Source organism: Mauremys reevesii, linkage group 27 (genome assembly GCF_016161935.1).
Source record: "Mauremys reevesii isolate NIE-2019 linkage group 27, ASM1616193v1, whole genome shotgun sequence".
Lineage (NCBI taxonomy): Eukaryota > Metazoa > Chordata > Testudines > Geoemydidae > Mauremys > Mauremys reevesii.
In genome coordinates, this window is record NC_052649.1 from 5,147,497 (window position 1) to 5,173,847 (window position 26,351).

The 26,351-nt window shown below is 53.0% G+C and overlaps 1 protein-coding gene across 1 annotated transcript in view; it reads right to left on the minus strand.

The window, feature by feature from the left end:
- Nucleotides 1-25,810, minus strand: part of GPR179 (G protein-coupled receptor 179) — a 36,169-nt gene extending 10,359 nt beyond the window's left edge. Inside the window, exons 1-7 of the mRNA XM_039517042.1 lie at nt 24,945-25,810; nt 13,619-13,727; nt 9,203-9,305; nt 7,187-7,416; nt 5,824-5,892; nt 3,396-3,505; nt 636-874 (exon numbers count right to left, since the gene is read on the minus strand). Coding sequence (XP_039372976.1) covers nt 636-874; nt 3,396-3,505; nt 5,824-5,892; nt 7,187-7,416; nt 9,203-9,305; nt 13,619-13,727; nt 24,945-25,810 — 1,726 coding nt within the window. The remainder of the gene's footprint in view (nt 1-635; nt 875-3,395; nt 3,506-5,823; nt 5,893-7,186; nt 7,417-9,202; nt 9,306-13,618; nt 13,728-24,944) is intronic.
- Between the last annotated feature and the right edge of the window lie 541 nt (nt 25,811-26,351).

Genomic DNA, 26,351 nt, shown 5'->3' on the forward strand with positions numbered 1-26,351 from the left:
CTCCTCTCAAGTGGTACCTTAAAGTGGGAATAATCCCGCTCATGTCAACGGGGCCACTTGGGGAGCGGGGTAAGCATTGGTATGAAAACCCAGCCCCGTGTGATTTACATTGAACCTGCTTGTGGCTTTCCCGCCTCCTCGCTGAGAATTGCTCTGGGCCAGAACTGGTTGCAGTGGGTATGTCTACACTGCACACTAAGCTTGGGTTCTGACTCCGGTTTGAGCCCAAGCCCCCACTTCTGTCCACACACAAATCAGTCTGACCCAGGTCAGCAAGGGCTCAGGACCCAAGTCCTAGGACCCTGCTAGGTGGGATGGCTCAGAGTTCAAGCCCTGTCGTTTTGCAATGTGGACGCAGTTCAAGCCACAGATTTGAGTCAGGAGGACGTGTGAGCAATTGTAAACCCAGGTTTACACTGCAGGGTGGACTCTCAAGTGTGGGATTGGAAACACCAAGTCCACAAGCCTGAGTCCTACAGACAAGCCCATTGAGTCTCTTAAGCACCTTGCCCCATTTGGGGGCTCTGTCCCCTTAGACCTTTGTAGACTCTGGGACAATGACATCTCTGGGCAAACTGAAGGCCCCCTCCCCTCCCTCTCTTGTGATGTCCGACGCGTCGGACGGAGGGTCTCACCCACAACCATCATGTAGTCCCACCGGTCATGGTCGCAGATGTAGAACTGAAGCCCCTTGGCGGTCTGGGAGCGGATCACCAGCGGGATGTTCTTATCGATGTTCTCCAACATCCCCACCGTCCAGGCGGCCAGGAACCAGAGCACCAAGAGCAGGATCAGCCCCAGCATCTTCAGCACCCGCCCGCTGGTCATGTAGGGCATTCGCTGGGCCGAGCGGGAGAGAAACACCTTCAGGACCCTGCATGACAGAGAGGGAGGAGGTGACTAGCATCCCCGAGGGCCTTTCCTTCGACGGCAGCTGATGGCGGACTTAGGACTTCAAGGGGTCCCTTTGCGCCGGGTGGCTTTCACCCGCAGTGCTCTGGACTCTCGTTGCATCTTGTCTGCACCGTCACGCCGCTAAAAGCAAAGCCCACCTGATAGAAGGGGATTAAAATATTAATGGTATCAGGTCCGAGGCCATGCGGGTGTACAGTAACGCCTCACTTAACGTTGTAGTTCTGTTCCTGAAAAATGCGACTTTAAGTGAAACGATGTTAAGCGAATACCAATTTCCGCATAACAATTAATGTACATGGGGGCGGGGGGGGGGGGGATTAGGTTCCAGGGAAAAAAAATTTTGCCTGACAAAAGGCATTATATACATTATAAACAATTTTAAACAAGCAGTTTAATACAGGTCTGAGTTTTAAACAATTTTAAAGACCCAATTTAATACTACAGTCATCACTGCTGAGAATGAAGCTTGGTTGAGGTGGTGGAGTCAGGGAGTGGAAGAGGATGGATTGTCCGGCTGCACCTTTTGCTGTTCTTGCAAGCACAGGCACTGACTTTGCCGGGGGCAGGGGGCTCAACCCTCGGCCCATCCACTCCACCCCTTCCCCCAAGCCTCCCCCTTGACCCGTCTCTTCTCCCCCTCCACCCCCTTTACTTCGCATGCTGCATCCTTGCTCCTCCCCCTCTCTTCTGAATGCTGCAAGCCAACTGATTGCCACAGGCAGGAGGCAGGGGTGGGAGGGGGAGCCTGCACACGGAGTCCGTGCTCCTCCTGCCTCCTAAACACCGCAAGCCACAGCAAACTAGCATGGGGCTGTGAGTTCAACAGCGAGATTGTAAACCCTTTGGGTGGGGGACTGTCTTTTTGTCCTGTGTTTGTACAGCACCTGGCACACTGGGGGCCAGGTGGCTCCTGGGTGCTACGATAATACAAATAATTAATCATCATAAACAAAATGACCCTCTCATGTATGGAGCAAGATCTGCCCGTGTGCCTATAGACCGACATTGGGACTGGGTGAATTATGGTTTTTAATTTACTGTTAGTCTATGTGATAAGCCCAAAGCACATGACCCGAAAGAAGGAGATCCTGAGAAAGTCGGGTGGTTTGTGTTAGATCTGTGTGAACCTTCAGGTACCAGCATGATCTTATTTAAAGTTTGGGTTGAGGCAAGAAAAAGAAAAATACGGTTAATTGGGTACATAAGGACAACCATATTGGGTCAGACCAAAGGTCCATCAAGCCCAGTGTCCTGTCTACCAACAGTGGCCAATGGCAGGTGCCCCAAAGGAAATGACCAGACAGGTTATCATCAAGTGAGCCATGCTCTGTCACCCAATCCCAGCTTCTGGCAAACAGGGGCAGTAAATAATTGGTGATCTAGGTTTGTTTAATTTATTATGAAGAACTGCTTAGGAAGAAATATGGCAAAAAGACAAGAAAAAAACCTTAAAAAGGGGGACCCAGCCCTTTAATCTTGTCTTAACCGGGCCTGTGGACAGGGTTCCACTCTTAACTGCCTCATCTGGCTTTAGCTAAGGTCCAGCATCTAGCAATGACATCTCTTGTTTATTATAGTGTAGACAAGGCCAGGGTTTTAGGGGTTTCTTTGTCACATCTGTTACCTTCCCACTATGGCCAGACTGCAGGGAGGCCAGGTTCTCCTGAGCCAGTTATGAATTTCTGGCCAATGCTCTTTGTTGGTAGCCTGTCAAGCGTAAGTGCGTACACGCTTGTATTTGTGGTTGGGATGTCATCGACACCAAGTGGCTTTTGGACTTGTGGGGCAGCTGAGCTGTGGTGAAACTTAGTCCATGTATTAGGGAAATTATGTCCAGTTCCTTTGGGGATTGAACACAAGCAATCAGCAGTTCTTCTCCTCACTGGAACAATTTACCGATTCTCCATCCCTGGCCGTTTTAAAATCAAGACTGGATGTTTTTTGAAAAGATAACATAAGAACATAAGAACGGCCGTACTGGGTCAGACCAAAGGTCCATCCAGCCCAGCATCCTGTCTACCGACAGTGGCCAATGCCAGGTGCCCCAGAGGGAGTGACCCTAACAGGCAATGATCAAGTGATCTCTCTCCTGCCATCCATCTCCATCCTCTGACAAACAGAGGCTAGGGACACCATTCCTTACCCATCCTGGCTAATAGCTATTAATGGACTTAACCTGCATGAATTTATCTAGTTCTCTCTTAAACCCTGTTATAGTCCCAGCCTTCACAACCTCCTCAGGCAAGGAGTTCCACAGGACAAGAAGAAGAACTTCCTTTTATTTGTTTTAAACCTGTTGCTCATTAAGATCTGCTCTAGAAATTATTTCTGGGGCAGTCCTATGGCCTATGTCAGATGGGAGGTGAGACCCATTGATCAGAATGGTCCCCTTTTGGCTTCGGAGTCTATGAAAGAGCTGCTTGTGGGAGGGCTGCTCGAAGGTGGTGCTGTCGGATGGGTCATTGCCCTGGCTGTGTTACCTGTAGAGCTTGAGGGTGATGGTTCCGTAGACGATGGCAAACCCAAGCATGCGCACCCAGCGCAGGACGATGCAGCGGAAAATGCTCGGCTTGAAGTACAGGATAAACACCTGGACAGAAAGGGGGGAGAGGGGTGACTCCGGGGCAGCTCAGATCTCTGTTTGGGGAAGCTGGGAGGGCCTGCTCCGACTTCCTCAGCTTGGACTGCACCTGAGATTTGGGTCCTAGGTCTCATTTGCACCTGCGGACCTTTGAGACTGCTCTGGCAGCATTTTGGGGCATTATAATGGGTGTCAGTGATGTTAATAGCTGCATTGAGGCCCTGGGACGCCACCAATGCAGTGGAAAAAGGGGTTTGGGGCTCATCTAGACTCGGACAAAAGTTGGGTTGTTGGATTGGGTTAGCTACCGAGTTCTAACAAAACATCTTTTATCTTCGTCTAGAGCAGGGGGAGGCAACCTATGGCCCGGGTGCCGAAGGCGGCGCGCAAGCTGATTTTCAGTGGCACTCACACTGCCTGGGTCCTGGCCACCGGTCCGGGGGGCTCTGCATTTTAATTTAATTTTAAATGCAGCTTCTTAAACATTTTAAAGACCTTATTTACTTTACATACAAGAATAGTTTAGTTATAATAGTTTAGTTAAAATGTCTTACGGGCACGTGGAACCTTAAATGAGAGTGAATAAATGAAGACTTGGCACAGCACTTCTGAAAGGTTGCCGACCCCTGGTCTAGACAGAGCCTTAGTTTAAATGTGAATTAGGCCCAACGTCTTCTGTGCAGTGTTGTGCATCAGAACCCTAGCACGATTCACAGAAGGGACTGGATGTTTATAGGGAGAATGGGAATTCTAGCAAATACTAACCAAATACTAAACTAAGTAACTCCCCTCGGCCCCCTTATTTTGGGAGCGAGGGTACGTACGTGTGAGAGATTTGCTGAAAAACCCAAGGATCAATTACTTTGGAAAAGACTCGCTCCCCTTCCCTGGTGCTTTCTTGAAAGGCAGAAGCAGTAAATCTTGCAGGACAGAGAGAGGATTAAGATCATTTAATTTAATTCCAGTGGCCGAAAAGGGATTTGAGTTCTTGAGAAGGATGATCTCATGGGAGCTGGTGGCCGGGCCTGCAAAATTAGCCATCAGCGTAGTTGCCCTCATGCCCTGTTGGATGGAAAATCTCTCGCTGCCCCTGGCCTGGAGGAGGAAGCCAGGATCCTGGAGGGAGTTCCTCCAGGAGAGTGAGCCACACTCTCCATCCGCCTTTTGTACACCCTAGGCGGCTTCCTGTCCCTCAGCTGCGTGCAAACCTGCCGCGGACTCTTGTGCTCTGAAGGGAAGAGGTTGATCCTTGGGGCTCTGAAGGTGCTGGGGCTCCTTTTGTTCCCCCGCCCCCATGCAGGGGCACTGTGACCGATCCCAGGGGCTGGGGTGCCCTGTGATCAGCTTTGAGCTACACCCGGGTAGGTGGGGAGAAAGGCAGCGTGGCTGGATCACGCCCAGCTCTCGGGGGAGAAGAACATCAGGAACACACAGGCCTGGTCTTCCTTTGACCTAGCTACCGCCTTTCGGGGAGGTGGCTTCTCCCATCGGCGTAGATCGTGTCTACACCGAAGCGGCACCACTGTAGCATTCGAAGTGTAGGCATACCCTCCGGCTAGCGAACTCTGGCTGTGAAATATGCCACTGGACCCAAACCCTCACATGGTCTTTCCTAGCTACCGTGGGGCCTATCAGGGGACCATGTGATGTTGTCTACCAATAGACAAGCTCCCCACCCCAGAGAACTAGGGTCCCGTGGGACTGGAGGATCAGAGCCGGTCCCCGGGGAGGAGGGGCAGGACATGTCTATGCTCTTGTGCAGTTGAGGGCTCCTCTCTGCCTAGGAATTTACACAGTTCCATGTGTATCACTCCGCTACCTGATGGCTCTTACTAGACACTAGAGACACTCAGGTATGTGCAAGGCCTTGAAACATGGTTCTAGCCTCTGAATCCTCCGCTGGATGATGGATCTGTGGGAGGGCATGGCAGGTAGCCTCAGGGCACATCTGGTGGGATAATTCCCAGCCGGGGTAGATGGATCTGTGCTAGCTCTGATCAAGCCAGTGCACTAAAAATAGCCCTGTAGTTGCGCTGGCATGAGCGGTGGGACGGGTTAACTGCCCAGCACGTGCCTTCATTTGGGATTCCTGGGGTGAATCCATCTCCGGTATAACTCTACTGGCTGGACTTGGCCCCCTGGGGTCTCTCTCTCTGTCCTGGCTAGGATCAAAGGTACCATGGCACAAGGAGATCACCAGACAGGAAGGTCTGAGAAGCGGGAAAGCACTGAACCTCCTTCTATCCGGCCCAGGCTCCTTAAAGAGTCAGGGTGCTCTCGGGGCAAGGGATGGAGTGCTGACCGCCCAGTGCAAGCCAGATACTTACAGGGAAGTAGAGAAGCAGAGAGCCAAAGAGGATGGTCTCCAGCAAGATAACTCCTGATGCCCGGATCCTCTAGGGAAACAAAGAGAGAGAGACACACACACACGTGGTAGAGAATCCATGCGGTGGGGGAACAGACCAAGCAAGCATATGCTGCCAATGTGGAGGACGGAGCTGAATGCAGAGAAGGTATTTCCTGAATGTGCCCCTACTTGGAGAGGGGAAATGCCCCACATCCTTACTGCAGCCCCCCAAAATCAAGCTCCATGGGCATGGGCACCCCTCTCTAATAAAACTAATATATAGATGTTTATTCTGGACCTGGGCTCTTGAAATAATCCCATTGGAAAAGGAGGTGGCATGAAAGTGGAGTTAATCCAGTGTGCCGGGTGAGACTGTGCACCAGCAGGAGGCGCCCTTGTCAATGGAAACGAACAGGAGCATGTGGAAACATTGATCTTGCCAGGTGAAGATTTTTATTTTAAAAGAAAATGGATGGGGCAGGCAGGAAACCAAGCTGCTAACAATAATACTTTGCCACCTCTAACACCTTCTGGATGAGGCCCTTAAAGCAGGTCACAAACAATTAGGATGCCCCGCCCCCTGCCTTTCCCACATGACTGAAGCAGTTAAATATCATCCCATTTTCCATATAGGGAAACTGAGGCACGGAGCAGGGAAAGTGACCTGTCCAGGTTCTAGGGCAGCACTGGGAAGAGAACTGAGGGCACCTGGCTTCTCGTCCTCAGCTCCGGAGCGCTGGAGGGGAAATCGACCCCTGGGTAGGGCACCAGTACAAGGCTCAAGCAGGGCTTTCTTGGGACTTAAGGTGTGTATGGGGTTCTGCTGGCCCCCTGCCCATTGCACGCAGCCAGCTGACCCTCCCATGCCCCACTGAGGCAGGAGAGTCAATAGCACCACCCCAGTTCACGGAGGCTGAAGCAACGTTTTCTGAAGCAGCCTCTGATTTTGTCTACCTCCCTTTTATGGGTGCCCAGCTGGAGACATTCAAGACCTGATTTACAGAGGGGTGCGGCGGGGCGCACACACACACACCCCATCCCGCTCCAGCCAAAGTCAGCAGCAGCTGCAGGGGCTCGGTGCCGAGGAGGCTCAAGTCGGGTGTCCAGAAAACGGAGGCACCGAAAACCAGAGACCACTGAAAACGTTTCCCGGTGTGAGGTGGGCTCTGAGCCGGGATTAGCATCCTGCTTTCCTCTCTCTCCAGGGATATGAAGAGAACTTGCACCAGGTCTCGGAGGCTCCACAATATGGCACCGAGGTGCTGAAGAGAGGAGGACTGCCCGAGAACCGGGTTCTTTTGTAGCAGAGAAGCGGGGCCCCGTAGTAAAAGTGCATGCCTTGCCTTGCTCATTCGAAAGTGGTAGGAGACCAGCATGCTGAGAAAGACGGCCAGCATGCAGAAGGCCTGGAAAGAGAGGACGGCAGCTCGCAGGGACCAATCCTCCTGGATCAAACACGGGGTGTCGTCCACGCACGTCACGCATCCTTCCTTGCAGGGCCGGCACTCGAGCAAGGTCCCAGAGTCCACGGCTCCGTACTGCCCTGCGTACTGGGACGAACTTTCCTGTGGGCCTGCAGGGGTGAAGAGGAGGCGCGTGGGAAGGTTAAAATGCCATCGCAACCTGCACAGCCTTTGATTTCTCCCCTCCCACAAAACAGAGTCACGTGACCGGTCCCAGGCCTGCTCAGAGCCGGCGCCAGGCGTAAGCAGACCAAGCAATCGCTTATGGCCCCGAGCAGCTCAAGGGGGCCCCCTGTTTGCTTTTTATTATGTGTTGTGGGGTGGGGGGAGCAAAATCATTCCTGTTTATGGCACCCAATGGGCCTGATTCTCTGCTGCCCCGCACCCCGCACCGTCATCTATACCCGCGTGGTGTAGGTGTGAAACGCAGACTCGGTAGCACCCTCTGGTATCAAGGTGCAGAGCAATCATTGGGACGCTCTTCTGTCTGGCTAGCACATCTCTAAGGCCTGGTCCAGAGCCAGAGCTGCATCAGTTGAACTCAGTGGTTCCCAAACTGGGGGTTCACGAAATGTTACAGGGGGTTCTCGGGGGAAAAAATCCCTAATGGCAGCCAGAGCTGTCCCTACGGACCCCGGGCAGCACGAGGCCAGCAGCCTGGAGCCTCTGGACTTCCAAGAGCTAAGCAGCTCAAAGCAAGCATCTGTGGCACAGTGAGGAGATTGAAACTCCAAGACTCCTTATAAGAAATGGAAAGGGAGGTGGATAGTTTTTTGCTGTTTTTAAAATTAAATAGGCAGCTAGTCTTGTTTTTAAAATGATTATGAAGAACAAGTTTAAGCTTTGTTGTAACGTGCGTCATTTGCCTGGACCGCTCAAGACCTGCATGCTTGTGCAGGAGGAACTCTTTGAGCTGGCTTCTTAAATCCCTTCCTGCTGCTTCACATCTGATACTCCTTGATGAAACATAGGAGCCTTGTCTTAGAACAGGCTTATTCAAAGTGATAGAAGCTATGAAAGTGAGATCTTGGAAGAGTGTTGCCCTTTTCATAATGTAATAAAAATACTGTAATGATAAATAGTAATTAATAATAGTGTGTAATAAGCATGTCATAAAAACAAATGTTATATTTCCAAGATCACTGCTTTGATAATTGTTTCTCCTTTACCTGAGTATATCCCCGGAAATATTCATTTTTAAGCGAGGGTTCGCGAGACTTGACGTTTTAGTGAAAGGGGGTCACAGGTCGTTAAAGTTTGGGAACTGTTTAACTCAAGTTTGAGTTGGTTTAACTCAAGGTGTGACATAAACTGGCCCAACCACGTAGGGTTAATCTTGGCCCTGTGATTTACAGTCCCACCCATCCCTGGCTGCTGGTGGAGAGTATTTTCCTGCCCTGGGCGGGAGATCAGGGCAAGGTTAAAGCAAAGCAGGGCACAGATCCAAACCCAGGGATGCATTTCCAGATGGTGGAACTGCAGCATCGGGGAAGGGGAGCCCTTTGGAAAGGCCAGGTGCTTAGAATGCTCGGAGATGGCGGGGAGCCGGGGGGCGCTGTGGAGTCACAGAGCTGGGAAGCTAGAGAGGAAGGAGGGTGCAGTGGTTAAAGCACCAGCCTTGGCTATGAGAGACCTGGCTGAGCTCCCTGCTCAGCCTCCGACGTTCTGCCCAACCGTGGGCAAGTCACTTAGCTTCAGCTCCGCTGCTGTGAAACGGGGGAGGGGTGTTGTTGGGGAGGTGCTCGCATGCTATGGGGCCGGGTAAGATGGGATGCTAGAGGAGCTAAGTACCAAGCTTCAGCTCTGCCTTGTGGGTGCAGCGCAAGGAAAGAGCCGTGCCCAGCCACCCAGAGGAGATGCTCCGGCCGGGGTAGGCCAGGCAGGGTTACCACCTACCGGACTGGCCAGTGCCGGAGGCCCTGCTTGTGCCGTAGAAGCCCGGCTTGCACAGACAGAGGTATCTTCCGAGGACGAAGCCGCGGCTTTCCTGCGGGACGCACTAAACAAAACACGCCACATGTGAGTGACACGGATCCCCTTCTCTGGGGGGAACCTGGAGCCTCAATGGGTGTGGCCTCTCCCCGACCCCTCCCGGCCGGGAATCTAGATGGCTTCCTTCGGTATGACTGTAGCTCTGTCCCTGGAGGGGTTCCCTCCCCCCGCCCCCGCTCAGTTTGGTCCCCCTGTCCCTTTAAGTTTATTTCTGGAAGCCAGTGGTTAAACATTTAAGAATTAAAGGCAAAAGCCTGATGTTCAAATCCCCTCCTAAAAGCTAAATGGACGTGTAATGCTGCCAAGCGCTAATCCCCGCTACCGTGAGGGCAAAAGCCGGGCCCGGGCAGCCTGCAAAGAGCTTCCCAGTTAATGCTGGGGCCATCGAGATCCCACGCCGGAGGCCAGATGTCGATGGAGAAATGGGACGGATTGCATGCGAGGCCTAGACCGGGGGCAGGGCAGAAGCCTGGAGAGCCCCAGCTATGAACCCACCGAAGAGCTGGCAGCTACTGCATTCCTACCCGCCGCCCACACGCCCGCTCCCCACCCCTGTGGTTCCTAACACAGCAGCATCGACCTGCTCTGCTGCCAGGAGGCAATTGCTTAGGGGGAGGAATCAATCTTTTGTCTGTCATGTGGAGTGCCCACCCCGGGCAGACTGAAGGCAGGGGCTCCGGAGAGGAGGCCGGGCAGGCCCAAGGAACCAGAGGGGGTGGGTGAGGAGAGGGTGAAGGCAGCCAAGAGAGACAAGCTCCCCCCATCTCCGCTCTCCTGGCTCTCAACGCGTGTTCCCCATCATCCACTGTGTGCAGGCGGCCGTATTGCTGGCTCAGACAGCCCTGCCTCCAGTGCCACCCCCACAACAGTCCCTGCGCTGCTCCGCTCTGGCCAGGTGTCTTAGCCGTCACCCAGCGGGGGTGCCGGGACTGCCAATGAGGGGCGTAACCCGGTCTGGAACACCTGGCTCCTGGGAAGTGGCCTGAGGCGACCAGCTCCGTTCCCCGGGCCAGTGATACACCATCGGACAACGGGAACAGCTTTTACTGGTCTGGGATGTAGAAGTGACCGGCCCCCTGGCCCACTGCTTCCCATCCCAGTGCTCCTTTTGGGCCAGGCAAGATGCCAGCGGCTCCCAAAGTATCCACTCCGCTCCCCCTGCAAGCCTGTCTGTTCAGGCCAGTTCATCAGTGTGCGTTCTGCTTTTCCCTAGGGCTCTCTGCGTGAGTGCTGCTTCTCTGGGTCGGCATCATTTCAGCTTGCGGAGCTGCTTGCAGCGTGGGCGAGAAACTTTAATCTAAGACAACAGGCCGAGCCCCGGAAAGCAGATACGAGGGACTGGGTTCAACTCTCAGTCCGCCAGGGTTCTCTTCTCATATCCAGCCCTGATCTGCTGGGTGATCTTGAGCACTTCACTTCCCCTCTCTGTGCCTCCCTCCCCCTTGTCTATTCAGTGGTTTTTGGTCTCTCCCCGTGTGTTTGCACAGTGGGGCCCAGATCTCAGTCGAAGCCTCTATGCTCATAAGGGGAAGCACAAGCTTTGTTTGCTAATTTGCACATTGCTCACGCAGGACCAGTGGCTATGCAGGAAGGGGGCAGTAGCTGGCCCATGGGTGGAAGTGAGGTGGAGCCGAATAACCATGCGGTGGGTATGGGGAGACGCCATCCCCCACGGGAACCAGAAACAGAGCAAAGAAACTGATAGCGAGTGGGGGCTTGGGACACAAGGAGCCACCAGGCTCGTTAATGCTCTTGGGGGATGTCTCTGAGCCGGGTCGTGGTGGCAAAGATCACGCTAATGGAGGCAGGATTATTACCCTTGGCTCTGTTAGCCTGCCTGGTTCGCCTGTCCTCCCTCCGCCATCCCATCCCTCTCATTTTGCTCCTGGATGCCTTGTCTTGTGTGCTGATGCCATGATTTCCGCCGACCGGAGTGCATTAACCCTGCAAACTTAAGCAGCGCTCCAGTCATTCAAAGGCAGCCTTTTAATTACACACAGAGAGAGCGAGAGAGCCGTGTGTCTCTGGTATTTACCCAGCATGGGAGAGAGGGGAGCAAAAAGAGAAGCAGGACGAGGCAAGATTCGTTAATTAACAAAGCCAGTCGCGCTTCCTTTCTATTTATTTTTTAATGGATAATTACATCAAAAGGGGCGTGGGGTGGGATCTTGCTGCGTTTGTCATTTAAAATTGCCCTGGAGGCTGCAGGAGCTCTGATTGGACATTAGATCCCAAGCGCTGAACCTCCTAATCCCCAAATGATTAAAGCAACCATCTCGATCCCCATCCCGCGCCTGCTTGGAGAAGCTGCTGGCTTCCTCTCTCCCTGCTGAGCAGAGGGGACGTGCCAGGGCTGGCAGGAGGGGTATTAGAGAGGTGAATGCTCAATATGATGGCTAAGAGACACTGCCAAGTACATTAAACCCCGAAATGTGACCTACCTTAACATGGTTATAATCTGGTATTTCTATCTATCTAATCACCCAGGCATTTATATGGCACTCGGCCCTAGGGGACGGGGAGGAAAACAGCGCACGCTAATGATGTTAAAATATCTGCATTCCAGACAAACGGGATGTTCAAAGTGAGCTGGGGGCCCGAATCTCACTGAACGTCAAAGGAAGCTGGGGGCCTCACTCCCTTAAACGCCTTTGAGATCTCCAGGCTGCATTCTTGCCACACCACAACGAAGCAGCCTATTTTTGTAGGACCTGCAGAAAAAGTCACACTTTGTACTGGTGTTGTTTTCAGGGTGGGAGGAGGGGGTTGGGCGGGGTTAGAAAACTCTTGAAATCTGATTCGTCCTTAACTAACACAGCCGTTTGTATGGTCAGACGTTAGCTAGTGACCCCTGTGAGGGAGGAAACCATGATTCTCCCCATTCTACAGATGGGGAAATCACCCGAAAGGCAAAGGGACGTGCTCAGCACCACACAGCAAGCAAATAGGGTTGCCAGCGCTCCAGGATTTTCCTGGCGTCTCCAGGAATTAAAGATTAATCTTGAATTGAAGATCACTTCCTGTGATGAAACCTCTAGGAATATGTCCAATCAGAATTGGCAACCCTACACGCAAGTGCTTCAGTTCTAGCTCAGAATTGCACTCAGGACTTCCTGCCTCCTAAGGGCAGACCTCTAGGCATCCCTGCCTCTTCCAAAGAGACAGTGTTGCCCAGTGGTTAGGGCTCTAGCCTGGAATCCCAGAGATGTATGTGCAATTTTTTCCTCCAGGATGGACTTCCAGTGTGACTTTGGGCCAGTCTCTTAGGCCCAGGCCCTCGAAGCTATTCAGGGGCCCAACTCCCATTGAAATCAAATAAATGCCTAATAATATTAAAAACCTAATACCTTTGAGGATCTGCCTCGTTGGCTCACTCTGTGCCTCAGTTTCCCCATCTGTACAATGGGGTTTTACCTGCCTCACTGGCGGGTTGTGAGGCTAACTATGTGGAAGAGTGTGAGGTGTTCAGATAGTAGGGTCATGGGTGGCAGATTGGTACCTAAAATAGACAAATCATTCTATTCCCATGGGGTCACTTCTTGGGGGTGGGGTGTTATGCACTGAAGATGGCTCTGATTCCAGAAGCTTTTCAAACAGCCCACGGCAGGCGGCTGGGAACTCTTTCCAGAGGAGGGCATAGCAGCCAGCAGCTGGTCCGTGCAGAGTTGCGAGATCTGAACTCATGGGATAGGGGCGGGAGCTGCCATGGAGGGGAGTCAATGGTCTGGGAACGGAGATGGGTTCACGCAGCTCGTAGGGAGCCAGGTGACATGCTGGCTCTCCTGGTGAAACAGAAACCAACGTGCAGATTTGCGCAGTAAACCTCACTGGCTGCGAGGCAGGGAGCAGCTAAGCTGAGCAGATGGGTCAGCAGGAGTGGGGATAATATTCAGCGGTGAAGGAGACCCTGTAATCGGAGCCTGGGAGTAGCGGAAAGCAGGAGAGAGGAAAGACTCTGGAGAGAGGAGTGACATTGCCAAGAAGGAGAATGTCCTTTGGGGATGGAGGGAAGCCAGAGCTCAGGAGGGAAAAGCTCCCTCCGACAGCTCCACTGAGCTTTGGATCAGGCCGTCTGGCCCAAGGGGAGGGATTTCAGTCACACTGGGGTTTGCCTGGGGAGCTGGAAACTCCCCTGTCTCCAGATCCCAGCTCGGGCTGTGGGAAAGTCTGGATCTGCACTGGGCCTCTGAGGCCCAGCTGCTCCTACGCAGGGGCTTCCGGCAGGCAAGAGCTGTCAGAGGCCGAGGGGGCGAACAAGGTGCTAAGTGGTGCCTGGCAGGGAGACGTGTGGACAGCACCAGGAGCCCAGGCACCGGTTACCTGTGTACTGTTGAGATCACACTGGTGCGTCTCGGTGAACCATTCCGGGCCACTGGCGCACTGATTGATGTCCACGTTCTGCAGCTTGACGTCCATCCTCACCACGCCCCTGGAAGAGAGGAGCAAGGGTCGGGTGCAGCAGGCGCTGGGTTCGGTTCCCCCTCGTTCCTCCCACGGGACCGGGCCGGAGCACTAAGGGTCAAAGAAGCTGCAATGGTCCCCACAGCTGTTCTGGTGCCCAGGGTGGGAAAGGAGGCTGCCTTCTGCCTACACCCCTCGAACAACACCTGGACCGAGACTGTAAACTCAGACTCTGCCCATGTGGTCTTATAGCCAGGACACTGGGCTTGGCCACACGGGCTCCCAATGGCACAGACATCTCGTTCTGCTTTCACTAAGGCCATGGGAGGCCTGGGTTTTATTCTTGGCTCTGCCACTAACGGGCTCTGTGACCTCGTGGAAATCATTTCCCCTCTCTCTGCCTCAGTTTCCCCTTCCGCCCCCTGTCTGTCTCATCTATTCAACCTGTGCACTTTGGGGCAGGGGTTGTCTCTCGTGAGTTTGTACAGCCCCTAGCGCAATGGGGCTCAGATTTCCAGTGGCTACTCTCATAGCACTGTTAGGCTGGAAGGGACCTTGAGAGATCATCTAGTCCAAACCCCTGCATTGAAGCAGGACCAAGTGAACCTAGACCAGCCCTGATGAGTGTTTGTTTGGCCTGCTCTTAAAAAAAACAGCAATGACAGGGACTCCACAACGTCCCTGGAAAGCCTTACTTCACAGAGCTTAACGACCTTGAAAGGTAGAAAGTTTTTTCGCAATAGCTAAGAAGTCTCCCTGGCTGCAGATTAAGCTCACTAACCAGTCTTGTCCTAACTCCAGTGGCCATGGAGAACAATGGATCCCTATCCTCTTTGTAACAGCCCTGAACATATTTGAAGAAAGTTACAGGTCCCCTCCTCAGCCTTCTTTTCTCAGGCTTAACCATGCCCACTTTTTTTAACCTTTCCTCATCGTTCAGGTTTTCTAAACCTTTGATCACTTTTGTTCCTCTCTCCTGGGCTCCCTCCAATTTGTCCACATCTTTCCTGAAGTGGTGCCCAGAACTGGACGCACAATTCCAGCTGAGGCCTCACCAGCGCCGAGTAGAATGAGAGAATCACCACAGTTATCTCCGGTGTCTTACAAACAAAGCTCCCGTGAATATACCCTGGAGTGATATTAGCCCTGTGCACCACTGCATGTAAATAACCATCGTATTTCAGCAGACTGTGACCTGCAAATTGCAAAATGGAAACCTGAGCTGGAAAGAAAGGTGTCCTCATTGGGTGAACCCTGCCCCTAGGCAGGGGGACAGTGGCAGGCTGAGGATTTAAGTGGTGCTAATGTATCATACTGGTTCTCTGCCCAGAGTGGGATTTCACGCTGTTTTTACGGTGCTCAGATGAAAGGGTCTAGCGATGTGCAAAATATTGTTCTTGTCATCACCATGCATAGTGTGTGCATGGATTTAATCTGTGTGTAGTTACAGGATGCGGAAGGTTATGGGGGTTACACATCAAATGGGAGAAATAGGCCCCATTGGGGCAAATTCATAGACTCTCAGGGTTGGAAGGGACCTCAGGAGTCATCTAGTCCAACCCCCTGCTCAAAGCAGGACCATTCCCCAGACAGACTTTTACCCCAGCTCCCTAAATGGCCCCCTCAAGGATTGAACTCACAACCCTGGGTTTAACAGGCCAATGCTCAAACCACTGAGCTATCCCTCCCCTCAGCTAAGCTCATCGCTCTCGTCCCCTGACTTCCCTGCAGTGGCACTGGTATGATGAAGAAGATAATTGGGCCTGGGAGCTATGGAGCTAAGGATCCTAGGGCCAGGATCCATCCAACGAAGGAGACGGCAGAGAGCAAGGAAAAGGAAACAGACAAATTATGGGGAGAAAGAGAGTGTGGCTGGATGCATGGGCTGGGGAGATAGACAGACGGCTCTTGTCTTGCATACGTTGATAGATAGTTTAGATCTGCCTCTGCAGCTCTACTCAGGAACCATTCATTATTCAGAGTCAGTTTTTGACCCATTTTCCATGCACAGGATGACAACCACCTCCATTCCCTGTTGCATGTCTCTCTCCCTTGTCATTCTCCATCCAGAGACAAGGAGAGTCTTTTAACCAGCATGGATCCAGAAGCTGGCAGGGAAGGGGCAATCGCCCGCGCCAGGTGTTGCCTGGGAAGCGAGGAGGGGTTGTTTGTTTTGTAAACAAACCCTGACAGGCAGGACAAGCAGCATGGGCTGCAGCAGGCCTGCCTCTACGGGCGGTGGGCCAGCTGGCTTCCTGGGCTCCCCCCGGCGCGCTTCTGCCCTGGATGCAGGGAGATGAGATTTAGGGCTTACCGACTGCTCAGCCTGTGGGTGTGTCTTCGGCACAGCTGTTCCTGAGGCCGCACTGCCTGACGCTGAGCGATCCAGGCAGTCACAACCACCTTTCTATTTATATCACCTGCCTTGGGTGGCAGCCAGAGTGGGGGTGAGGGCTGGGGGGAACAAGGGAAGGGAGGTAGGCATACAGCCTGAATTAGGGCAACGTGCGGGTGAATCCCCCATCAGATCCCTAATCTGTTTGGCTGGACATATTACAGCATCTCCCACTAGTGCTGCACTAAGATGGATCACCCTTTTAATTATAAACCCCATTTAGAGAAGAGTAGGGTTTCTTAAAGGGACACTGCCAGGTTTAGCCCCTGATCCTGCAGTGAGGTGGGTGCTGGTGTCCACTGGAGTATCAGGGCCTAAACGCCTAGATTTACGTTCCATAACATAAATCAATGAAACAAAAACAAAATAAAATAAAAAGCACCCCAGTCCTCCCCTCAACAAAAACCACAGGCTTTTTAAGAAACCTAAAATCCATAGAAATGACCCACAGCCTTAGGAGATGGCCAGGTTAGGATGATGTAGCTCGCTAGCTAGATTAGATTCGATAGAAATGGACTATAAACCATAAGTGAAACGGACGTGTTTTCAGCACTTGCGTGATGGGCTCTAAAAGGTGAACACGAAGCAGCAGTGGTGGAAAGTGAGATTTGTAAAAGGTTTAATCATCTGAGGTATTCGCAGTAACTCAGGGAAGGACATTTCAGAGAAGCAGAGAAATGTAGGGCTGGAAGGGACCTCAAGAAGTCATCCAGTCCAGCCCCCTGCGCTGAAGCGGGGACTAGACCATCCCTGACGGGTTTGTCCAGCTAGTTCTTAAAAACCTCCAGTGAATTCCACGACCTCCCTTGGAAGCCTGTTCCAGAGCTCAACTACCCGTATAGTTAGACTCTAAGGTCAGAAGGGACCATTATGATCGTCTAGTCTGACCTGCACAGTGCAGGCCACAGAATCTCACCCACCCACTCCTGTATCAAACCCCTAACCTATGTCTGAGCTATTGAAGTCCTCAAATTGTGGTTTAAGGTGCAGAGAATCCACCAGCAAGTGACCCGTGCCCCATGCTGCAGAGGAAGGTGAAAAACCCCCAGGGCCTCTGCCAATCTGCTCTGGAGAAAAATTCCTTCCCGACCCCAAATATGGCGATCAGTTAAACCCTGAGCATGTGGGCAAGATTCACCAGCCAGCACCCAGGAAATAATTCTCTGTAGTAACTCAGATCCCACCCATCTAACATCCCATCACAGGCCATTGGGCATATTTACCTCTAATAGTCAAAGATCAATTAATTGCCAAAATTAGGCTATTCCATCATACCATCCCCTCCATAAACTTATCAAGCTTAGTCTTGAAGCCAGATGTGTCTTTCGTCCCCACTACTCCCCTTGGAAGGCTGTTCCAGAACTTCACTCCTCTGATGGTTAGAAACCTTCGTCTAATTTCAAGTCTAAATTTCCTGATGGCCAGTTTATATCCATTTGTTCTTGTGTCCACATTGGTACTGAGCTTAAATAATTCCTCTCCCTCCCTGGTATTTATTCCTCTGATATATTTGTAGAGAGCAATCATATCCCCCCTCAGCCTTCTTTTGGTTAGGCTAAACAAGCCAAGCTCTTTGAGTCTCCTTTCACAAGACCGGTTTTCCATTCCTCGGATCATCCTAGTAGCCCTTCTCTGTACCTGTTCCAGTTTGAATTCATCCTTCTTAAACACGGGAGACCAGAACTGCACACAGTATTCCAGATGAGATCTCACCAGTGCCTTGTATAATGGTACTAACACCTCCTTATCCCTACTGGAAATACCTCACCCAATGCATCCCAAGACTGCATTAGCTTTTTTCACAGCCATATCACATTGGCGGCTTATAGTCATCCTGTGATCAACCAATACTCCGAGGTCCTTCTCCTCCTCCTGTTACTTCCAACTGATGTGTCCCCAGTTTATAACCAAAATTCTTGTTATTAATCCCTAAATGCATGACCTTGCACTTTTCACTATTAAATTTCATCCTATTACTATTACTCCAGTTTACAAGGTCATCCAGATCTTCCTGTATGATATCCCGGTCCTTCTCTGTGTTAGCAATACCTCCCAGCTTTGTGTCATCCACAAACTTTATTAGCACATTCCCACTTTTTGTGCCAAGGTCAGCAATAAAAAGATTAAATAAGATTGGTCCCAAAACCGATCCCTGAGGAACTCCACTAGTAACCTCCCTCCAGCCTGACAGTTCACCTTTCAGTACGACCCTTTGTAGTCTCCCCTTTAACCAGTTCCTTATCTACCTTTCAATTTTCATATTGATCCCCATCTTTTCCAATTTAGCTAATAATTCCCCATGTGGAACCGTGTCAAATGCCTTACTGAAATCGAGGTAAATTAGATCCACTGCGTTTCCTTTGTCTAAAAAATCTGTTACCTTCTCAAAGGAGATCAGGTTGGTTTGGCACAATCTACCTTTTGTAAAACCTTGTTGTATTTTGTCCCATGGAGAACAATTGATCACTGTCCTCTTTGCAGCAGCCCTTAATATATTTGAAGACTGTTACCTGGTCCCCCCACCTCAGTCTTCTTTTCTCAAGACTAAGGACTTTGGGTTGTTGTTTTTTTTTAAATCTTGGGGGGAATCCTGAAATATTTGCTCAGGTGAAATTCACCTGTGGGAATTCAGCAGGAGCTTTTTTAAAGTATTGAGTAAAATCTGCCTATCTACCTTAGGGTTTTGTGTCATTGCCCATCACCATGGTATCTGAGCCCCTACGTACAATACGTCGGCAATAGCAAAATCCATAGTGCACTTAGTGAAGTCTCTGGCTCTTTTCCCTTCTGGGGGTATAAAGACCTACTTGACATAAGAGCAGGGGGGTTGGAACAATATTTACGGGGGGGGGGTGTGTGTGGCTGAGAGCCAAACTCCAAACCCTGGATATGATGGAAACCATTTCAAGACAGCACGTGCAGCAGCACCCCTAGTTCCAAATATGAGTTATTTGGTCTTTAATGAGTGCAAAGTTGCTGCTGTGACTGGTTACTGTGGAAAAACTGTCGAATAATTGAGTAAAGAATTCGGGATTTAATGTCTTTGAATTGCTATTGGTTGTTTGTATCGGAGTAGGGCCTACCTGTCCCCATCAGGGATCAGGGTCCCAGTGTGCCTGGAGCTGTACACAGCTATAACCCAAAAATGGTCCTCGCCCCAAAAGGTTTATAAGCGAAGTATGAAATGAAAGGCGACAAATGGATACTTTTCTCCCACCCAAGTCAATGGGGCTGCTCACGCACATAAAACTAAGCATGTGCCTATGTGCTTTTGCTGGACGCAGAGTGCTCAGCACCTTGCAGGATTGATCTCTAATGCAGAAGCAACGGGGAGGGACAGCAAAGGCAGCTCCATGTAAATCCCACATGGTTAAGGCTCTGGGTCTGTCTACACTACAGTCAGAGAAGCGACTGCAGCACGCGTCAACATAGCCCAGCTAGCTCTGCTCTAGCTGAGCTCCGGTAAGTAGCAGCAAAGCAGTGGTAACACGGGCCGTACAAGCCCACACGGGACCACTGGGTATGTACTCCAGTGGCGAGCCCGTGTTGCTGCAGCTTCACTGCAGTTGTTACTGGAGCTGGCTAGATGCACAGCCAGCCACACCTCGGACTGCAGTGAAGACAGACCCTCTGCGTGATTCCAGATGCAGTGGCGGGCTGGACCTGATCGTTTGCAGGAGGTGGCGTTGTCTGTTAGAGCCACTCGGGGACTCCCAGCCTTCTCTCTGGGTGTCAGCATGAGGCTTATACCCTATTTAAGTCAGGCTAGGATTTAAGAGCAGCTTGGATTGCAAGCTGTGTGGGACTGGGCCTGTCTTTTTGTTCTGGGTTTGTACAGGGCCGAGCACAATGCAGTGCTGGTCCAGGGCTGCTCGGCACAATAGTAATCGTAGTAAACAAACAAAGAGAGGTTAGGTGGGATTATTAAGTGGGGCATAAGCCCTGGGGCCCTTGGCACAGAGATGAATTTTGCCCAGAAAGCGGGCGAGAGAGAGAGAGAGGGAGGGTGCTGTGCAGCTGTGTAGGCAGGGTGGTTTAATGGATCGGGCACTGGACCGAGACTAGGTGCGAGTCCCGGTTCAGACACAGATGTCCTGTGTGACCTCACTCAAGTCACTTTGGCCCAGGTCTTCAAAGGTGCCTAAATCCCACTGAAAGTAGGGCAGGGTGAGGGGTTCAATGGGAGTTGGGCGCCTAGGTACCTTTGAGGGTCTGGGACTTAATCTCTCTGTGCCTCAATCCCCCCACCTGCAAAGTGGCAAGGAGACGTCCCCACCTCCCCGGGATGCTGCGGTTCCCGGGAGGGGCTAAGGTGAGGGCAGATAAGCACCTAGGAAGAGCTGCAGGCTGAGAAACAGAACTAAGCGGCTGGCTGGGAGGGCTTCCTTGCCGCCCCGGCCCTCTGAGAAGGAGGCCCATGGGAACCTCTCTGCAGAGAACTGACCCGAAGGGAGGTGGTTCTGCAGGAGGGGACGGTAGGGCCTTATCCCAGCACAAAGGGCTTCCCGTATGGCCGTTTCCGCCACGGGGCCCCAGCAGTGTTCCCCGTTACAGGGCTCTCAAACAGTGACAGATCTTCAGTAGACCTGGAAGTGATCACAATTCAGGAGGGGTTTGTAGATATATGTGAGAGGAAACGCCCATTTCGCTAACACAATTAGGAGAACTAATTCGGGCCATTGTAGTGCCCAATAGACCAGCCGTGAGCATGCAAATGAGGACCAGCAGCGCCCACCAAATTATTATTTATACTACAACAAGCGAGATCAGGGCCCCATGGGGCTAGATGCTGTACGGACACGCCGCAAGAGACAGACCCTGCCCTGAAGAACGTACAAGCTAAGTAGACAAGGTAGGAGGGGAAACTGAGGCACAGAGCAGGGACGTGACTTGCTCCAGGTCACCCAGCAGGTCAGTGGCACAGAATGAAGGTCTCCTGGTTGCCTAGTCTGCTGCTCCACCCATTAGACCATGCTGCCTGTTCCCAACAGGGACTCTGCCCCTTGAATCAAGGAGGAAAGTCAGTCCAATGGAGAGTTTGGGGAAATCAGGGAGAAAGAGAGTGGGTTGGGGGGAGGGACGAGTCTGGGAGTTGTTAAGGGAGTGTGTCAGCGGCACAGGCCACACCGAGCAGCGACTAGGGATTTGGCAACGCAGGAAGGACACGTGGGACATGTCATGAAATACAGGGGAGGTGGGGAAATAAACCAAGGGGTGGGCTGGGCAGGAGGAGGTGTTGAATTGAGTCTGGTTTGTGCAGAGAGCTGCCCAGGCAGCCAAGGCAGTGTCTGAAATCCTCTAGGGGGAACCTCATTCACCGTAAAACTGAAACAACTGCAGTGTCGCTGCTGCTGGCTGTGTCCGACTGACCCAGCAGCTGGAATAAACCCGAAGCTCGAAGGGGCCTGATCGCCATCCAGAGAGCAACATGAACGTGCTGTGTATGAGCTCTAGACGGACGGATTAGCTAGATGATGCTGGAAAGGGGCTGGCTGTATATTTATTCAGCTGTTGTCCAGGTTCTGAGAAGTATTAAGCTCCACCAGGGAAGCCATTTTCCTTTTATTTATTTTTTTCAACAGGGCTAACTTCAACAATTCACGTTTCCCTAGGGAGAGGTGTCTGCTGGTAGAACCATTGGCTGTGCATTTCCAGCCATGGGGAGAGGTGGGTTTGTTTGTTTTTTTTTAACGGTGCTAAGAATACTTGTCTGGCGGTTGTGTGTGTGTTTGTGAGACTGTGTGTGTATCGGTGGGTGTGTATCTGAGTGTGTGTGGTCCTGAGTATGTAGGTGACTCTGCGTGTGTGGGATTGGGTGTGACTCTGAGTCCCTGGGGGTGTGACTGTGTGGGATTGTGTGCATGTGACTGTGTATGTAGACGAGTGCGTGTGCGTGTACCCTGTGATTTATACAAAAGGCACTGCCAGTTACACAACATAGTGGTACCTCTGTAGCAGGGCATGACTTTATAGGAGCTGAAACTGACATATACGGCCCTAGGTGACCAGAAACAAGCAGGAGGGCATGACGTATGCTCAGATCAGACTTATTCGCCTGCATAAACTCATGGCCAGGGGGTGCCGGGACAAGTGTAAATGACCACCTGTTGTTTCTGTTTTCTGTAAGCAGGAAAACAGGTGTCAATAGAAGGGAGGACTAAGGGGACATATTGATGCCTTGAGACTCTGGCTGGCTCCAGATGGAACCAGCCTCAGAAAACAAATAGAAGGAGATACATGCCTCCATCAGCACCCAGTCCTTCCCCATCCTAAGGCAGGGGTCATGGGACCCCTCTTTGGCTAGAGGGTAATATTGCTTCTCACTTCCGAGCCAATAAGGCAGGACCTGAGAGCAGAATCACCTGTAGAGGACACGCCCCAAGAAAAGATGAAACCAATCTTTTGATTGACTTGGTCATAGTCTATAAGTACCTACAGGGGGAAACAAACATTTCATAATGGGGTCTTCAGCCTAGCAGAGGAAGGACTAATGGAATCCAATGGCTGGACATTGAAGCTAGACAAATTCAGCCTGGAAATTTAATGGTAAGAGACATTAACCATCAGAACAATTTACCAAGGGTCGTGGTGGATTCGCCATCCATGACCATTTTAAAATCAAGATGGTGTTTTTCTAAAAGATCCCCTCTAGGAATTATTTGGGAGAAGTTCTCTGGCCTGTGTTATGCAGGAGATCAGACTGGATGATCACAATGGGCCCTTCTGGCCTGAGGACGTCTGACTCCAGTTCCAAGCTCTGGATGTAGCTCCAATCTTCTTCTCTCTATAATGGGCTGATCTAGATTCCAGCTCCCCAAAAGGAGGGCGGGGGGGATTCCGGCTCCAAATCCACAGTGAGCCAGAGTTTGGGAAGGTCCTCAGATTTGGCCCACCGGAGACGAGAATTTGGACACAACTCTGGATTGGAACTTCTGGTTTGGGCTCCGGGTTGTGACACACTAGACGGAAATGCGTAAATCCTACATCTGGCTGGAAATCCTAGAGAACAGGCTCTGACTGGGACCTGTAGAACGTTAATCTCCGAGCCCTGGTAAAGCATTGGCAATGTTCTGGTCTTATCACCCAGCATTCTGGTCCTGCTCCTCCTCTTGTGATCCTAGGTTTACCGTCCCTTCGCACCGGCATAGATCAACCCCCTTTAGCATCATCGTTCCAGAAACACCTCGGCATCAAACGCCAAAAGCTCTGAGTCCAGAGCTGGCCCTATAGCCCACAGCTGGGTAGGAGGAGAGCCACTATGGCCAGTGCAGGAAACGCTAGACTGGGATCCAGGTAAATCCCAGTGCTGCCTCTGACCTGCTGCTCGTCTTTGCGCTTCTGTAGTCCCCTCTCTGGCTTGTCTTGCCTGCCCTCCCTCCCTCCCGTTGGCCGAGCCACTGCTTGGCTCCTTGGTCCGGGTCATGGCATGGAAAGACAGGGGCTTGCTGGGGGGAATCCATTTCAGCTTGTAATAGGGCCCATCGCCCAGCCACGCCAGCGAGGCTGCGTTCACCCTTTGCTGCCCCTGTGCTGCTCAGGAGGTGGCCTGGCCTGGCCCCCTCGCCCTGCTCTGACACAGTCCCCGATGGATCTGAAATGCTGGGATGCAAATAGGGAGGTCGGAGGCCCCCTCCCATTTCAGTTGGTCCCTGGCCACTCTTGGGGGCTGAAAATAGCTTCTCCCCTCCCCCTACGTGATTCCCTGCAAAGGACGCCTGTGGGGAGCCTGGGAGGAAGGACGGGGATGCCAAGGGTCGCACGAGGGCTTGGCACCAAGCGCCGGAGCTGCTCGCTGGAAGCTTGTAACCCCCAGACGTGGAGCAGAACCGAACACGTTGGATGCCTGGAGTCTGGCAGGAGTGTTGGGGTTGCCTGTGATCAGACAGAGCCATGGCAAAAAGGAAGGCTGAGGCCAGGGGGGTGAAAGGGCTCCCCCCGCTCCCAATCCATCAGCGACCCATCCATCATGCTGTACCTCAACCCCCGCCTTGCAATAACCACCTGGAGCCAGGTTCGTTCAGGGCCCAGCCATGGATTGGCTGGCCAGGGCTGTGGCTTGGGGGGTCTGCTGGGGTCACCCCACCTGAATACACAGTGACAATGTCAGCTGGCGTCCAGCCTGTCTTCCAGCAGAGTCCAGGGCACTGGAAACCCCGGGGAAGGGGGGGGAGGAAAGATGTGGTGGAGACCCAGAGGTTTGTACATGGGGGCCCTGCAGATCCGCACCCAGGGCGATGGACGAGAGGGGGGGCCCAGAGCTCTGTCCCAGGCTAGCTGGGCTGACGGGCACCTCTGCAGCTCTGTGCCAAAGTGTAGGTGGGGTGGAGAATTTCCCGCAGCTCTGAGCGTGTCAGTGGCAGGGATCCCGAGCGTGAGGGACGGGGGAACTGTGCAGCGCTGCATCCCAGGGGTGTGTCAGGTGGGGGACCCCCCTGTTTTGCACCCCGGGGTGGGGTATGTTAGGTGGGGGATCCCCCAGCTCTGCACCCCGCGGGTGTGTTAGGTGGGGAATCCCTGTCTGGCACCCTGGGGTGGGGTATTTTAGGTCAGGGGATCCCTAGCTTGGTACCCCCAGTTGGGGTATGTTAGGTGAGGGGGGGGAATCTCCCAGGTCGGCACCCCAGGAGGTACGTTAGGTGGGAGGGGTTCCCCAGGTCTGCACTCTTTAGTGCGGGGATGGGGGGAATCCCTCCAAGTCTGCAGCCCAGGGAAGTGAGACGAGAAGAGAATCTGCCAACCCCGGCGGCGGGCTGGAGGGGAGGGGGAATGCAGTGCTCTGAACTCTCCTTCCCAGGCACCCCCCACTCTCATCCTCATGCACCTCCCCCCACAGGCATCGCCCCCACTCACTTGAACTCGGGGGTCAGGTCCGGCTTCAGCCCATAGAAGGAGGAGGACAGGGTCACCATCCAGCTGGCCAGGAACTTGCTCTCCTGGCACTCCAGGAAGGGCGGCGACCACTTGACGTGGCTGGCGTCCATCACGTAGCTGTCGCCCCGGTTCCACTTGGGGGTGTCCAGGCTCTTGAGGTCGTTGCTGAGGACCCGCTTGTGCAGGAAGAGGCCCCGCTGGGCCTGCAGGCCGTTGAACCACTGGTTTTCCCAGCTCAGGTTCCGCAGGCTCTCGGAAGAGGCCGACAGGTCCTGCAGCAGGATCTCGTTGTTCTCCTTGGTGGCCTGGAGCATCAGCTGGGGTTTGGAAGACGCCGGGTGGGCGTCAAAGGTCAGCACGGCCCGGTAGACCTGGGGATCCCCTTCGACGACGCTCCGGACCAGGGCATGGTACCACTCCACGTCCTCCTTGACGCTCGACTCCCTGATGTCATTGGTCTGGAAGATCATGTTGAGGAAGTTGGTGGCGTGGGTCAGGGTCTCGGTGGCCCCCCGCAGGGCAGAGCGCAGGCCCGGCGGGGGACTGGAGGCCCTGCCCCCGTCCCGCACCTCAAAGCGGCGGCTGCAGTTGGCTTGGGAGAGCCTCAGCGCGTCCCCCGAGTACAGGAAAGTCAAGGCGGCCTCAGAACCCTCCAGGTCCACCTTCTCCAGGTCGGGGGTGGGCACCCAAGTGGAAGCTGAGGAAGAGGACGACGACGGGGTCCATTCCTTTGCCTTGGGCGTCCTGGCCTTGGGGGGAGGCGACCTCTGGGGCTGGAAGATCCCCGCGCCCCACACAAGCTCCATCTGGAAGCCCCAGAGCAGAGGCCACAGCCAGACCCCCATGGCTGGGTGAACGATCAAAAGAGCCGAGACCCTGCCGCCCCGCAGCCGGCAGGGCTCATCTCAGCAGCGGTGGCAGCAGAAGTCGGCAGGGGGAAGACGCCTCCCCCCGCCCGTGGACAAGTGGGACTGTTAGGCGGTGGAGGAGGCGGAACAAAGCGGTGACAGGCTCATTGCTAAGAGAAGCGGCGCTGGGGTGCATTTATGCCAGCCCAAGTGTCCTCTGCATCGCCTGAAATATGCAGGACTCTCTCAATTGCTCCTTTTTTCTTTTTTTTTTGGTCCCCCCTCCCCCTCCCCTTTGCTGGCGACGGAACGGACGTCACCGGCTCCAAAATATGTACATCTGTCGGCGCTGCCCTCTCCGCCACCCCTCCCCGGTCGCTCGTCCACGCCTGGACCTAATGCGAAGGCTTTTAAACCGCTGCAGATCCTCCCCGGCTCCCCCCGCCCCCCCGCACACGCCCAGAGCGGCTCGCTGCCCACTAATGCTCCCAATGGAGAAATCCACCCTGGGCCGGCGGCAGGGAATGATTGAAAGCGA